Below are 13,499 nucleotides of genomic sequence, written 5' to 3'. Positions count from 1 at the left end.
CAAATGCATACAGCCCCAAGGCATTGCATTTGTTGCTTCCCAAAGGATAAGATTTGTTATACCTTAAGTTTACAAATAAGGCAAATAGAAGTATTTAATATGACAGGTTTATGTGTAGAAATCAACCACGCTACTGAATTAATGGAGAACTTGAGTTTGTTTGGTTTTCTTTAGTGAGCCTATCAAGTGACAAACAGTCCAGCAACCCAGAAACAACTGGGATACGTGGCAACAACATTGAAAGTTTGATTTGGGATTTATCCACAACCATACAACATATTCAGCAGTATTGGATCCGAAACCCCTCTGGTTTTCCAGGCTCAGCTCATCTGAATCTTTTGTTTTGATTCAATGTAAAAATAATTCTATTGATAATGGGCCCTGCAGAACTTAATTTCAAGCCTTAAGGAACAGCATCCTTCCTTCTGGAGAAGTTTAGATGTCTTCTCCTCTTTCAACCCTTGTGAACTGTGTGTTATACAGAGGAAACTGAATATGCAAAAAAACAAAGAAATGAACGAACAAACAAACAAAAACCACACCACACTGTCACTGGGAAAGGGTTCTGAGTCTGGGAAAGTAAAGTTAGACACGCCATATAAGATTATTAATTTATCTAGTCTGGCCTCCTGGTTCTAGCAGTGGCCAGTATCTAACACAGCAAAAGGAAGTGATCATAGAATATCAGGGTTGGTAGGGACCTCAGGAGGTCATCTAGTCCAACCCGCTGCTCAAAGCGGGACCAATCCCCAACTAAATCATCACAGCCAGGAATTTGTCAAGCCTGACCTTAAAAACTTCTAAGGAAGGAGATTCCACCACCTCCCTAGGTAACGCATTCCAGTGTTTCACCACCCTCCTAGTGAAAGTTTTTCTTAATATCCAACCTAAACCTCCCCCACTGCAACTTGAGACCATTACTCCTTGTTCTGTCATCTGCTACCACTGAGAACAGTCTAGATCCATCCTCTTTGGAACCCCCTTTTAGGTAGTTGAAAGCAGCTATCAAATCCCCCCTCATTCTTCTCTTCCGCAGACGAAACAATCCCAGTTCCCTCAGCCTCTGATCTCCCCATTCCCAAATGCATCTAGCCATTTACACAATGAAATACATGGAAAAAGTTGTGCATCTGGAATCACCGTTACAGAAAGTCAATTTATGCCCTGAAACATAAAAGTTGATTATCTCATCTAGGGCCTAACTCAGCAAGGCCCTTAAGTATGTGGGTAACTATCTGCATCTGAAAAGTTCCATATACATCGGTGGGACTAATCACATTCTTAAAGCTCCACAGATGCTTTAAGTGTCTTGCTGAACATGGGCCCTCGTTTGCACAGCTACAAGAGTTGTTCGTAGTCAGAAAGTTAGCCAGCACTCTTAAAAAATACAATGGTAGTATTTGACTTGACTTTCTTCAGCAGTGAGTTCCACAGATAAACTCTAAAAGAGCTTCATAAATGTCTGAGTGGGATAATTTTACAGGTTTGCTTCCAGTGACAGGGGGGTGTGCTCAGTGACTCAAGAGGTACCTTCTGATCCTACAACTTATGTTCCTAAAACTAATGCTTCAGCCAGTCACGTTTAGGGGTCAGGAAGGATTCCCACGCCTGCTCCCAGTGTACTTTGTTCCAGCCACATTCCTTTCTTTGAAACAGAGATGGCCATGGCTGGAGATGGAACACCAGACAGGGACAGCCAGTCCTCTGAGGTAGCACATAAGTCTCTTTTTCAAATGCTTGGCTGCTGTGTCTTGCTCACATGCTCAGAGTTATACTGATTGCCATTTTCACGGGCAGGAAGGAATTTTTGCCCCCGGTCAGATTGGCAGGAACCTAGAGGAGTTTTTTTCATCTGTCTTCCTGTGCAGCACAAAGTGCAGGTTGCTTACTAGGATCATCTGAAAAAAGAAAAGGAGGACTTGTGGCACCTTAGAGACTAAAATTTATTTGAGCATAAGCTTTCGTGAGCTACAGCTCACTTCATCGAATGCATGCAGTGGGAAATACAGTGGGGAGATTTTATATACACAGAGAACATGAAACAATAGGTGTTACCATACACACTGTAACAAGAGTGATCAGGTAAGGGGGGGCTCATCTGAGTACACCTCACTAAATCAATTCCCTGCAATTGCAGGGGCCCCAGACATTGGTGCATCACAGTCCCTCCTACTGTCTGTCTGTGGCACATAGTAGGTAAAGCCCCATGAGGGCTGTAATACTTCAGCATAATGCAGGTTATTGTGCACAGTAAAGGGTGGGGTTTAGCGGCCTGTGATGTGCAGGATGTCAGACTAGATGATCAGGGCCAAAAGGGACCACCTGAACTCTCACTCTGAAAGACAAATCAATACTTTAAATTTGTCTCTCTTTAATTTAATCTACTTGGTATCCATCTGCTTCTGTGCCCTATGCAATCAGAGATCAACCCCTCTTACAACAGCCAGCTGTTAAGTCTCTTTTCTGCTTCACAAGAAACATCATAACATAATAGTCTTTTATACCAATTCTTCCTGTTCAATGTACAACTTTTATTTTTTTCCCAAGCAAGGCCATGTACAGTATTCTTTGCTTCAACATCTCTCTTGTGTACTCCTGTCTGACATGATTTTCCGTCCTCACAGAGTGCCTCAGTGAACTACATTTAGGGTTGAAAGGGATAAGTTACACATGATCTACAGAGCTTATACAGTCCCCTCCTGCAGTACAAACTGTCTAACGGGCTGAAAGAATTCACCTTCCCTATCTGAGACTGCATTTTCTATCCTGTCAGGAACTCTCCTGCTGTGCCTCCACATTAAGAGTATTGCACATTGATTAGGAATTGTGCAAGTCCTCTTCTGCTTGGCCTGAAAACTTGAAGTGTGTCTGAGAGGTTCTTTACATGAGTGAAGATCAGCTCCATAGTGTACTACTCATCCCTCCAGTTCTAGTCTGCAGTCACCTCCTGCTCCTTCTCTCTGATTGTCAAACCAGAGCATCTTCTCTGCTTGTCTTCAGGGTACAGCCTGTACAAGCAATTCCTAGGTCATAGGGTTGCCCAAAGTATATATGGCTGCTCTCTCCCCACTCCTCACCCTCTGGCTCCGAATTGATCAGCTACAGCTTTTTATTCTGGTGAATGCAAGCAATGTCTATTCAACTATCAAATAAGATACAGGAACGAACACAGTTTTGCGCATTTTATCAATACAAATCATGTGAAATTCTATGCCACATCTGAGGAAGGAGATGTGGAAGGCCAGGAGTTGGAAGAATGCTTTAATTAATACACTATTAACATGTGCCTGCAGTTTTCCTGGTCTTCTCCTTAGGAAGCTGCCAGAGACACCACTACTGTGACAAGATATGCTAAGCAACCATCATAAGCTTGTCCCCCTCCCACGCACACAGAAGATCCACTGTATAACCTGGCCGGTCATATTGGCTGAGGGGAGAGAAAGTGGATCTAACACCCTCTCCTTTAAGAAATATGAAATGGGAATGATAGATTTGTCTCGGCAAGGATGCTCTCCCTGAGAAGAATGCCATGCCACAAGAAAGTGAAAGGACAGATGAATCGGAGGACTATTATTCGACTTGTCCTTGCACCTACCTTTGGAGCACAGCTATTCTCTATTTTAATGTGTTCTGCTTTGACAGTACTAACAGAGGGACAAGTTAACCACAGAAGAAATATAATATAAGAGTACAACGGGATGTCTTTATTAGTTGGCTTTGATGCCCTGTGCCAAGGGTCCCTAACAATATTTCAGCAATCACCATACTCTCACTGGTTTCTGAATGCAGGAAGGACAGATATTATAACAGGTCTTCTCGGGGAATCCGATTATATCTATTGTTAACATTCCTTTGAGGTGTGCTTCATACTTCCCTACTGGGGAAGCCATATTTGTGCAGGATTCATTGTGTTCCTACTGAATTTGGTGGGATGTTGAGCATGGAAGGAAATGTTTCAACTGAGTGAAGCCTCCAGCATCTTTCAATTCTGTGCCACCTCGGCAAGTACTTTCTGTGAGCTAAGTCTATACAGACTAACTAAGCTAATCAGTGATTAGTACCCTCAGTCTCAGCAGAAAACTGAATGTACATGGAAAGACCACCCGTTCACACCACAAGGTGGTCTCTGCAGTTCAAGTTTGAAACACATTGACAGGGCACTGCTGTTTCTTATGGTGTTCCTGTATTGTGCAGAGAGAGGACCGTACTTCCCAGAGCTGCTCATCCACTACCTTTAAATTACCACTTCATTCACTTTAAAAGGAGATGGGGGATCATTTGGCCACATGCAAGAGATCAGTCTGGGAGTAAACATGCTTCTCCTATGCAAAAGGCTACAGATATATTGTGAAGAAGAGCCCTTAATCTGCAGTGTTTACTGACTTTTGGGTATTAAATACAAAGTATGAATGCTTGCCATTTTAAGAGCAGAAAATCTGGTTCTTCTACCCAGTTTAAGTAATGAGCATTTTGCTGCTGAACTTGAACATGAATAGTGCAAAGTGGGGGAAGGGAAACGATACCTAAATTGCATTACATTTTAAGATCAGCAAGGTTGTCTTGCACTGAAATCAACACTATTAGCAATGATGGATGGAGAGAAATCTGCTTTTGGCCCAATAAAACCTTCAGAAGCAGTTGTTTAGATTTCATAAGATCTAGAAGATACTGAACCTTTGCTAAATAAAGATGTGGATTATGCTAAACATAAAATCTTTTAGATCATCCTATAGACATTTCCTCTGACATCTCAACAGATGCATTCACCATCATTCTGCAATTCTGAGTCCTATTACTGTATTATTTATTATATAACAAACACACCCAGGAAAATACTGAAGAGAATTTATCCAAAAGTGAATGCAAAATTATTTCCTATAAATATTCTACACTTTGAAATAATTTTAGAGTTCACAAGTCAAATAGGCCAATTTCTCTGATGGCCTAAGTAGGCAAAACACCATTGAAGTCAGGGGAGTTTCACCCACATTCACAAGCAAAGAGCTATTTGGGCCAAATTCTACAGCAGAATCTGACACAAATGAATAAGTGATGCTCAAATATTTTTCCACCTTCTGCAGTGTATCTTTCCTGCTATTCTTGAACTGGACCTTTCTTTAGAGATTTTGTATCACCCAGAATTCCAGATTCTTTTCAAGATTCAGACCAAAATTCCCCTCCTTATTACAAGCCTCTATGAATATGCTGCATCCTACCTTGAGCTCTCTCTCTCTACTCCCACCCTGCTCCTCTAGCACTGGCTTCTTCTGCCTTTCCATGTGATCTCACTATCTCTGACTCTCCTCCCTTCTGCACAGTCTTCCTGTAGCTCTCTGCTTAGCTGAGATTCTATTCTTTGAAATCTCAACTAAAAAACCCTTTTCTCCTTCAGCTATGTCCCACCATCGCCCCTTCAGTTACTATTTAACTCCTGTAAAATTGGATTATGCTTTGGATTGGAATACATTGGAATACAGGATGTATGAATGACTCCATACTAACTAAATATGTTGTATTATGAGGTTCACTAGAGACTAGATGGAGGGAGCTAAATACATTTTCCTTATTTGAAAGGAGCCAAATTCATTTTCTTTATTTGAATAACAGCAGTGCCAAGAGGAACCAATGAAGACTGAAGCCCTATTGTATGAGGCACTATGCAAACATAGTAAGAGACAGCCCCCACCTTGAAAAGCTTACCATCTTGTAACCGTCATCCATCCAACTGGAAGATGGTTCATTAACCATCTACACAAATGCATCTCTCCCCCTCCTCAGCTGACCCAACTTCAGTAAACATTCTTCAGTAAAGTTAAGACTGGAAACTCTAACTTTAATGATCGCATAATCAAGGAGACAGATTGCATGTCTCAGATGTGTTTAGTCAGTGTTTATACTGCTGCTCTGAATAATTTAATCTGAGAAGTGGACACGGCCCAATGTAATATATTTATAATGGAGTAAAGCTGCTTTAATGCACACCTATAAACAATTCTTTTCATTGTTGTTTTTTTTGTTGGCCTTTGGTGAACTAGCAGAAAAAAAGTGAAATGAGAATTCTTTAAAGTAAAATCTCTAATGCTCACCAATGTGTTTTTTCAGCAATGAGCTGCAGATGCAACTAATATTTAACTGGCTAGCTCCCAAAAGATGTGGCCAGTTAACTGCATTCATCAGAAGCTATCCTTTGCTTCCTGACATGCATATTTAGAGTGTGCTACGCTGCTGCATGCAGTCCTAATTCTCATCTACCCAGCAAAAGTGATCTTCTGCATACAGGGGTCAAGTCACATCTGACAACCACTTTGTGATAAATGAATGTTTCCTATAATCTGGCTTTTAGAAAATGTTTTTCCCCACCATAAATGTAGGTTAAACTCTGCCCATGGGCTCAGGGTTTCTGCCCCATGGGGAGCACCAGGGCTCGGGACCCCAGGATTCAGCCCTACTGCTCCCAGCTTCAGTCCCATATGGGGCGCCGGAGATCAGGGCTTCAGGGGGCATCGGGAATAGGGGCTTCAGCCCCGCAGCTCCTGGCTTCAGCCCATGGGGGGCACTGGGTTTCAGCTGTGGGGTCCTGTGGCCCCCCTGAAAGGGCCTGCAGACCCCCATGGGGCTGCAGACCCTTGATTGAGAAGTGCTGATCCAGTAGATATAGTGTACTTGGACTTTCAGACAGCTTTTGACAAGGTCCCTCACCAAAAGGCTCCTAAACAACATAGGCAGTCATGGGCACTCTCATGGATCAGTCCCTGCTAAAAGATATGAAACAAAGGGTAGGAATAAAAGATCAGTTTACAGGGTAGAGAGGTAAATAGCAAGGTCCCACAAGGATCTGTACTGGGACCAGTGCTGTTCAACATATTCATAAATGATCTGGAAAAAGAGGTAAATAGGGAGTTGGCAAAGTCTGCAGATGATACAAAATTACTCAAGATAGTTAAGTCCAAAGCTGACTGTGACGAGTTGCAAAGGGTTCTCACAAAACTGGGTGACTGGGCAAGAAAGTGGCAGATGAAATTCACTGTTGATAAATGCAAAGTAATGCACATTGGAAAACATAATTCCAACTATACATACAAAATGATGGGGTCTAAATTAGCTGTTACCACTCAAGAAAGATCTTGGGGTCATTGTGGATAGTTCTCTGAAAACATCCACTCAATGTGCAGCAGCAGTCAAAAAAGCTAACAATGCTAGGAACCATTAGGAAAGGGATAGATAGTAAGACAATAAATATCATAATGCCACTATATAAATCCATGGTACACCCATTGCATGCAATTCTTGTCACCCCATCTCAAAAAAGATATTTTAGAATTGGAAAAAATACAGAGAAGGGCAACAAAAATGATTAGGAGTATGGAACAGCTTCTGTATGAAGAGAGGTTAAAAAGACTGGGACTGTTCAGCTTGGAAAAGAAATGACTGGATGGGGGAGGTTATGACAGAGTTATATAAAACCATGAATGGCATGGAGAAAGTGATAGGGACGTGTTATTTACCCTTTTACATAACATGAGACTCAGGGGCCACCCAATGAAATTAACAGGCAGCAGGTTTAAACAAACATAAGGAAAGTATTTCTTCACACTATACAGTCAACCCGTGGAACTCATTACCAGGGGATGTTGTGAAGGTCAAAAGTATAACTGGGTTCAAAAAAGAATTAGACAAAGTTCACAGGAGGATAGGTCCACCAATGGCTATTAGCCAAGATGGTCAGGGATGCAATCCCATGCTCTAGGCGCCCCTAAACCTCTGACTGCCAGAAGCTGGGACTGGATGACAGGGGATGGATCACTTTATTATTTGCCCTGTTCTGTTCACTGCCTGAGGTATCTGGCACCAGTCGCTGTTGGAAGACAGGATACTGGGCTAGATGGACCATTGGTCTGGCCCAGTATGGCCATTCTTATGTTCTCATTCAACCAAGTTTTTGCCAAAGCTAATCACTATTATAGATACTGTATGCAGTTCATGCCACAAACAGAACAAGAAGCAGCAGAAATCTCTCTCAAATCTACTAGTAGGTGGAAGCAGTCTCTGTATTACCAACTCTCCTCGCTCCAAAGACTTCTGTGTTCACTTCTGTCTCCCACAAATCAAATGCCTTCATTTCTAAGGAAATCTGAACTCATGAGCTGATAGGTCATCAACTTAATTTTCTTTTTTCAAAGAAGCAATGAAAATGTCAATCCCATCTCTATATTAAATGCATATCACTGCTTTAAAGTTACACAAATGTATACACTAGCAAAGGCAAAGAATTTAAATGTTAAGTTATTTCATCCTTACTTAACTCCATGAAAAGTATGGTCCAAACTGTGTCCTCAGATATGCTTGAGAATTAGAGGAATCCAAGATATCCACTGGAGTTCTCTTTAAAGACCCACAAGAGTTTTATATTAGTACGTGATGTTTAATATTTTACAGTGCCTAGACAGGGGAGCAGCAACCTTTCTTGCTTTTGTTAGTTAACACGTCAGTCAAAAATAATGTTACTGTAATATATTATTTGGAGCTTAACTTTGCTTGGGGGTTCTTTTTACATTAGCTTAAAAAATATATACTTCCTCTAGCTCTGTTTTAATCCACAGTGTGGTACAGGGAGGTTTGTTGAAGTGCACTTTTTTTTTCTTGAATCTTCATTTATTTGTTAAATATAGACTTTTCTCTGATACTTCTCATCAACATTAATGAATTAAGCCTGACAATCAAGAATAGAAACCAGTGGGGTTGGGCTAGCAAATATCAAATTGGACAAGATACCAGTAGCAGAGTATGGTAACATCTCAGAGCTCACATATAAACCTATAATATATAGTATTCTATTTGATTGCTGTATTTTTTACGTTCTGCAAGTTTTCTTTACATGACTTTTTTTTTGCTACATACACAACGTATCATTAACGCTGTGGACTGATGTTGGAATGACTCCCTATAAACCACTATGACATCTCACACAGATCATTCTATTAAAATCTCCATACCATGCATTGCCATAATACATCAGATCACTGCAGTGAGCTCTCAACGTTTACTTTATCAAAGACCTGTGTGGCAATGTGTAGGACTGAAGATGGCTTTGTGGTAAGGACAAGGGTTGAGGAGCAGAGTTCTATTTCCAGGGCTGCCACAGACTTCTTGTGTGATCTTGAGCAAGTCACTTAACCATTCTGGTCCACAGCTTCTTCCAGCTGTAAAGTGGGTATAATAATACTCCCATATTCCTATATCATAGGCCATGTACATGTTAGGACACACAGGCTGAGCAGGATCTCCAGCTTCTAACTCCAGCAAAGCAGCAGAGATTCCCAAGGCTACATTGTATAACCTGCCATGTTGTTCTGAAGATCACAAAATTATCAGGGGAGAAGAAAAAGGACAAAGTGTTCATAATCAGTCACATCCCGCCTTCCATAGGTCTTGTTAGACACCATTTCATCTAAGTCCAGGCAATTATCCAGTTACTGCATAAATACAAGCCATGACTTATAAGGACTAAGGTATGAAAAAAGCCAGTGCCCTGAAAGAGGGGAGCTATCCTTTATCCTAATTAAATCAAATAAAGCTTTCAGCCCGTGCACAGGAGAGATATTTCTATACTCCGGCCTGAAAGGCAATGATTGAACAGCCAGCCCTACCCTGCTGCTGCTCTTGTGCAGATGCAGCGAGCTCTCACTCTTCCCGAAAAGGGGTTGTTCTCTCCCTCGTGACTAACACGCACGGTACCATCGGCCCGAGGAGCGATTTGTTTAACGAGGCCAAAGCGCAGTCAGGTGGCAGGAGTCGGCAGACCGACCGCACTCTCTCAAACTAACCCTGCAGATCCAGCCTCCCCTTCCAGGGGGTTTCGGGCGCCAGGCCAGGGATGAGCAAGTCAGCCTGGCTCTCCCGCACGCTGCTACGCCCGTTACCCCGCCCGCTAGTTACAGTCGGTGCTCGGGACATCTGGGGCCGAGGCACAGACCGCAGCGGGGAGGGAGCTCCGCGCCCTTTGACCTGCACAGGGCTCGGCGGAGCTGAGCGATCCGGGCTCTCTTGCAAGCAGCCGCCCGGGAATGAGAGCTGCTCCCTTCCCGGCCTCTGACCAAACGGCAGAAGTGCCTCCCCGGCTGCACCCGCCCTCCTGCCCCTCAGCCTCAGGCCCTGGCTGCAGCCCCCACATTAACCTTCCCGCCGGAGAAGGGACTTGCCCTGCTCCTCTCGCCTGCCTGCCGGCCGGGGCCGCCTCTTGAGCATTATCCGCAAAGCCCCGTCCCGTTGCTCCCCGCCCCCCCGCGGGCAGCAGCCCAGGCCCCCCCGCCCCCAGCCCGCGAGGGAGGGGGCTCCCCCCTGCAGGCGCCACCCCGCTCCCCAGCCCGCCTGTTACCGAAGCTATCCTTGAAGTCTGGGGGTGGGGCGTCGCGCAGGGTCGGGATCCAGCCCCCCTCCTCCTCCTCCTCCTCCTCCGTGGGGCCGGGGCTGCAGCCGCTGCCGGGAACCTGCTGCCGCTCCGCCGCCAGCGCCCTGGGGACACGGCGCCCCCTGCCCCGGGGGCCGGGCCCCTCCGCAGCCGCGAGCTGCTCCTCGTCCTCGTCCTGGGAGGAGGCGGAGCGGGAGTCGGCCGAGGTGCTGTAGAAGGGGTTCCCGCTGCTGTCCTGGCCCGACTCCCCGAACACGTCGTCCGAGATCTGCAGGCTCTCGTAGCGGGAGCGGGCCGCCTCCAGCAGGGACAGCGCCTTCCGCCGCGGCCCCCCGCCGCCGCCCTCCGCCATCATCCCCGCCGCCGACAGCAGCAGCAGCCCCCGCTCCCCGCGGCCCGGCTCCGCCGCCTCGCCCGGCCGCAGGCAGCAGCCCAGCAACGCGAGCGGCTCGGACAGCGAGGCAGGGAGGCAGGGAGTGGCAGACCCGCCGCCGCCGCCACCCAGCCCTGCCTCCCTCTGCCGCCCGCGCAACCCACCCCTGTGTGTGTGCAGGGACATGGGGGGAAGGAGCCAGCTTAGCATCTCCAAATACCACATCCAGCCAATTATAGCCGCAGTCCTCACCCAAGAGGTGGGGTTATATGGCCGCCCCGGACGGCCTGGGCCCGCCCACGCCCCACCCCGAAGGGGCGGGTCTCGGCCCATTTAAAATCACAGAGCCCCTTTAGGAGAGCCGCCGCCGGGAGAGGAGGGGGGCCCGCTGCGCCTCGGACTCCGTGAGACCCCCGGAGGAGGGGCGGGAGTTCTTCCGCTCTTCCCCCGGCAGCGAGCCGCCCTGCGGGAGCTGCGCTTCCTCCCCCACCCCGCGGCGCACGGAGCTGTCCGCGGCCTGGGGTGCTGAAGCCCACCCGCCCCTGGAGCCCCTCTGCGGCGCGCGCGTCCAACTTGCGGCTGAGACTTTTCAGTGACAATCGGAAGAGACTGAAATCACTCTAGCTCCTCGGGGTGTGGCGGTGCTTGGTACTTAATGGCTGAGAGCCGGGAGCGGGATTGTCACAAGCAACAGCAACCCGTGGGAGAAGTAGGAAGGACACAGAAAAGCACACAGGCCCTTAAACCGAGTTGAGACGTAGGAGGGTCATAATGATCACTATCCTATCACACCTTCTTCGTGCAAAATAGGATGTGCAATCGCTTTTGCTTGCATTAATCTATAGCTGAGGTCTGCAAGTCCCTTTCATATTGATGAGAGCCACCTTAATGAAAGATGAGTGCAAACACTACTGGGCCTAGGGAAAAATGGGAGGAGAGGAAAGGTCACACTATCAGTATCAGGTTTCAGAGTAGCAGCCCTGTTAGTCTGTGTCTGCAAAAAGAACAGGAGGACTTGTGGCACCTTAGAGACTAACATATTTATTTGAGCATAAGCTTTCGTGAGCTACAGCTCACTTCATCGGATGCATACAGTGGAAAATATAGTGGGGAGATTTTATATACACAGAGAACATGAAACAATGGGTGTTACCATGCACACTGTAAAGAGAGTGATCAGGTAAGGTGAGCTATTGCCAGCAGGAAAGAAAGAAAACCTTTTGTAGTGATAATCAAGGTGGGCCATTTCCAGCAGTTGACAAGAATGTGTGAGGAACAGTTGGGGGAAGGGGGAATAAACATAGGGAAATAGTTTTACTTTGTGTAATGACCCATCCACTTCCAGTCTTTATTCAAGCCTAATTTAATGGTGTCCAGTTTGCAAATTAATTCCAATTCAGCAGTCTCTGCTTGGAGTCTGTTTCTGAAGTTTTTTTGTTGAAAAATTGCGACTTTTAGGTCTGTAATCGAGTGTCCAGGGAGGTTGAAATGTTCTCCGACTGGTTTTCGAATGTTATAATTCTTGACATCTGATTTGTGTCCATTATTCTTTTACGTAGAGACTGTCTGATTTGGCCAATGTACATGGCAGAGGGGCATTGCAGGCACATGATGGCATATATGACATTAGTAGATGTGCAGGTGAACGAGCCTCTGATAGTGTGGCTGATGTGATTAGGCCCTATGATGGTGTCCCCTGAATAGATATGTGGACACTGTTGGCAACAGGCTTTGTTGCAAGGATTGGTTCCTGGGTTAGTGTTTTTGTTTTGTGGTGTGTGGTTGCTGGTGAGTATTTGCTTCAGGTTGGGGGGCTGTCTGTAAGCAAGGACTGTTCTGTCTCCCAAGATCTGTGAGAGTGATGGGTTGTCCTTCAGGATAGGTTGTAGATCCTTAATGATGTGCTGGAGAGGTTTTAGTTGGGGGCTGAAGGTGATGGCTAGTGGCGTTCTGTTATTTTCTTTCCTGTCCTGTAGTAGGTAACTTCTGGGTACTCTTCTGGCTCTGTCAATCTGTTTCTTCACTTCAGCAGGTGGGTATTGTAGTTGTAAGAATGCTTGATAGAGATCTTGTAGGTCTCTGTCTCTGTCTGAGGGGTTGGAGCAAATGCGGTTGTATTGTAGAGCTTGGCTGTAGACAATGGATCATGTGATGTGTTCTGGATGGAAGCTGGAGGCATGTAGGTAAGTATAGCGATCAGTAGGTTTCTGGTATAGGGTGGTGTTTATGTGACCATCGCTTATTAGCACCGTAGCGTCCAGGAAGTGGATCTCTTGTGTGGACTGGTCCAGGCTGAGGTTGATGGTGGGATGGAAATTGTTGAAATCATCATGGTGGAATTCCTCAAGGGCTTCTTTTCCATGGGTCCAGATGATGAAGATGTCATCAATGTAGCGCAAGTAGAGTAGGGGCATTAGGGGATGAGAGCTGAGGAAGCGTTGTTCTAAGTCAGCCATAAAAATGTTGGCACACTGTGGGGCCATGTGGGTACCCTTAGCAGTGCCACTGATTTGAAGGTATACATTGTCCCCAAATGTGAAATAGTTATGGGTGAGGGCAAAGTCTCTACATAAAAGAATAAATGGGCACAAATCAGACAAAGAATTATAACATTCAAAAACCAGTCAGAGAACACTTCAATCTCTCTGGTCACTCGATTACACACCTAAAAGTTGCACTTCTTCAACAAAAAAACTTCAAAAACAGACTCCAAGCAGA

The 13,499-nt window shown here is 45.7% G+C and overlaps 1 protein-coding gene across 1 annotated transcript in view; it reads right to left on the bottom strand.

The window, feature by feature from the left end:
- Positions 1-11,015, bottom strand: part of PGBD5 (piggyBac transposable element derived 5) — a 100,744-nt gene extending 89,729 nt beyond the window's left edge. Inside the window, exon 1 of the mRNA XM_048843909.2 lies at positions 10,376-11,015. Coding sequence (XP_048699866.2) covers positions 10,376-11,006 — 631 coding nt within the window. The 5' untranslated portion in view covers positions 11,007-11,015. The remainder of the gene's footprint in view (positions 1-10,375) is intronic.
- Between the last annotated feature and the right edge of the window lie 2,484 nt (positions 11,016-13,499).

The sequence above is a fragment of the Caretta caretta genome, chromosome 3 (assembly GCF_965140235.1).
Source record: "Caretta caretta isolate rCarCar2 chromosome 3, rCarCar1.hap1, whole genome shotgun sequence".
Classification (NCBI taxonomy): Eukaryota; Metazoa; Chordata; order Testudines; family Cheloniidae; genus Caretta; species Caretta caretta.
Note: the sequence above shows the minus strand (reverse complement) of the source record. Positions and strands in the feature narration are given on the sequence as shown.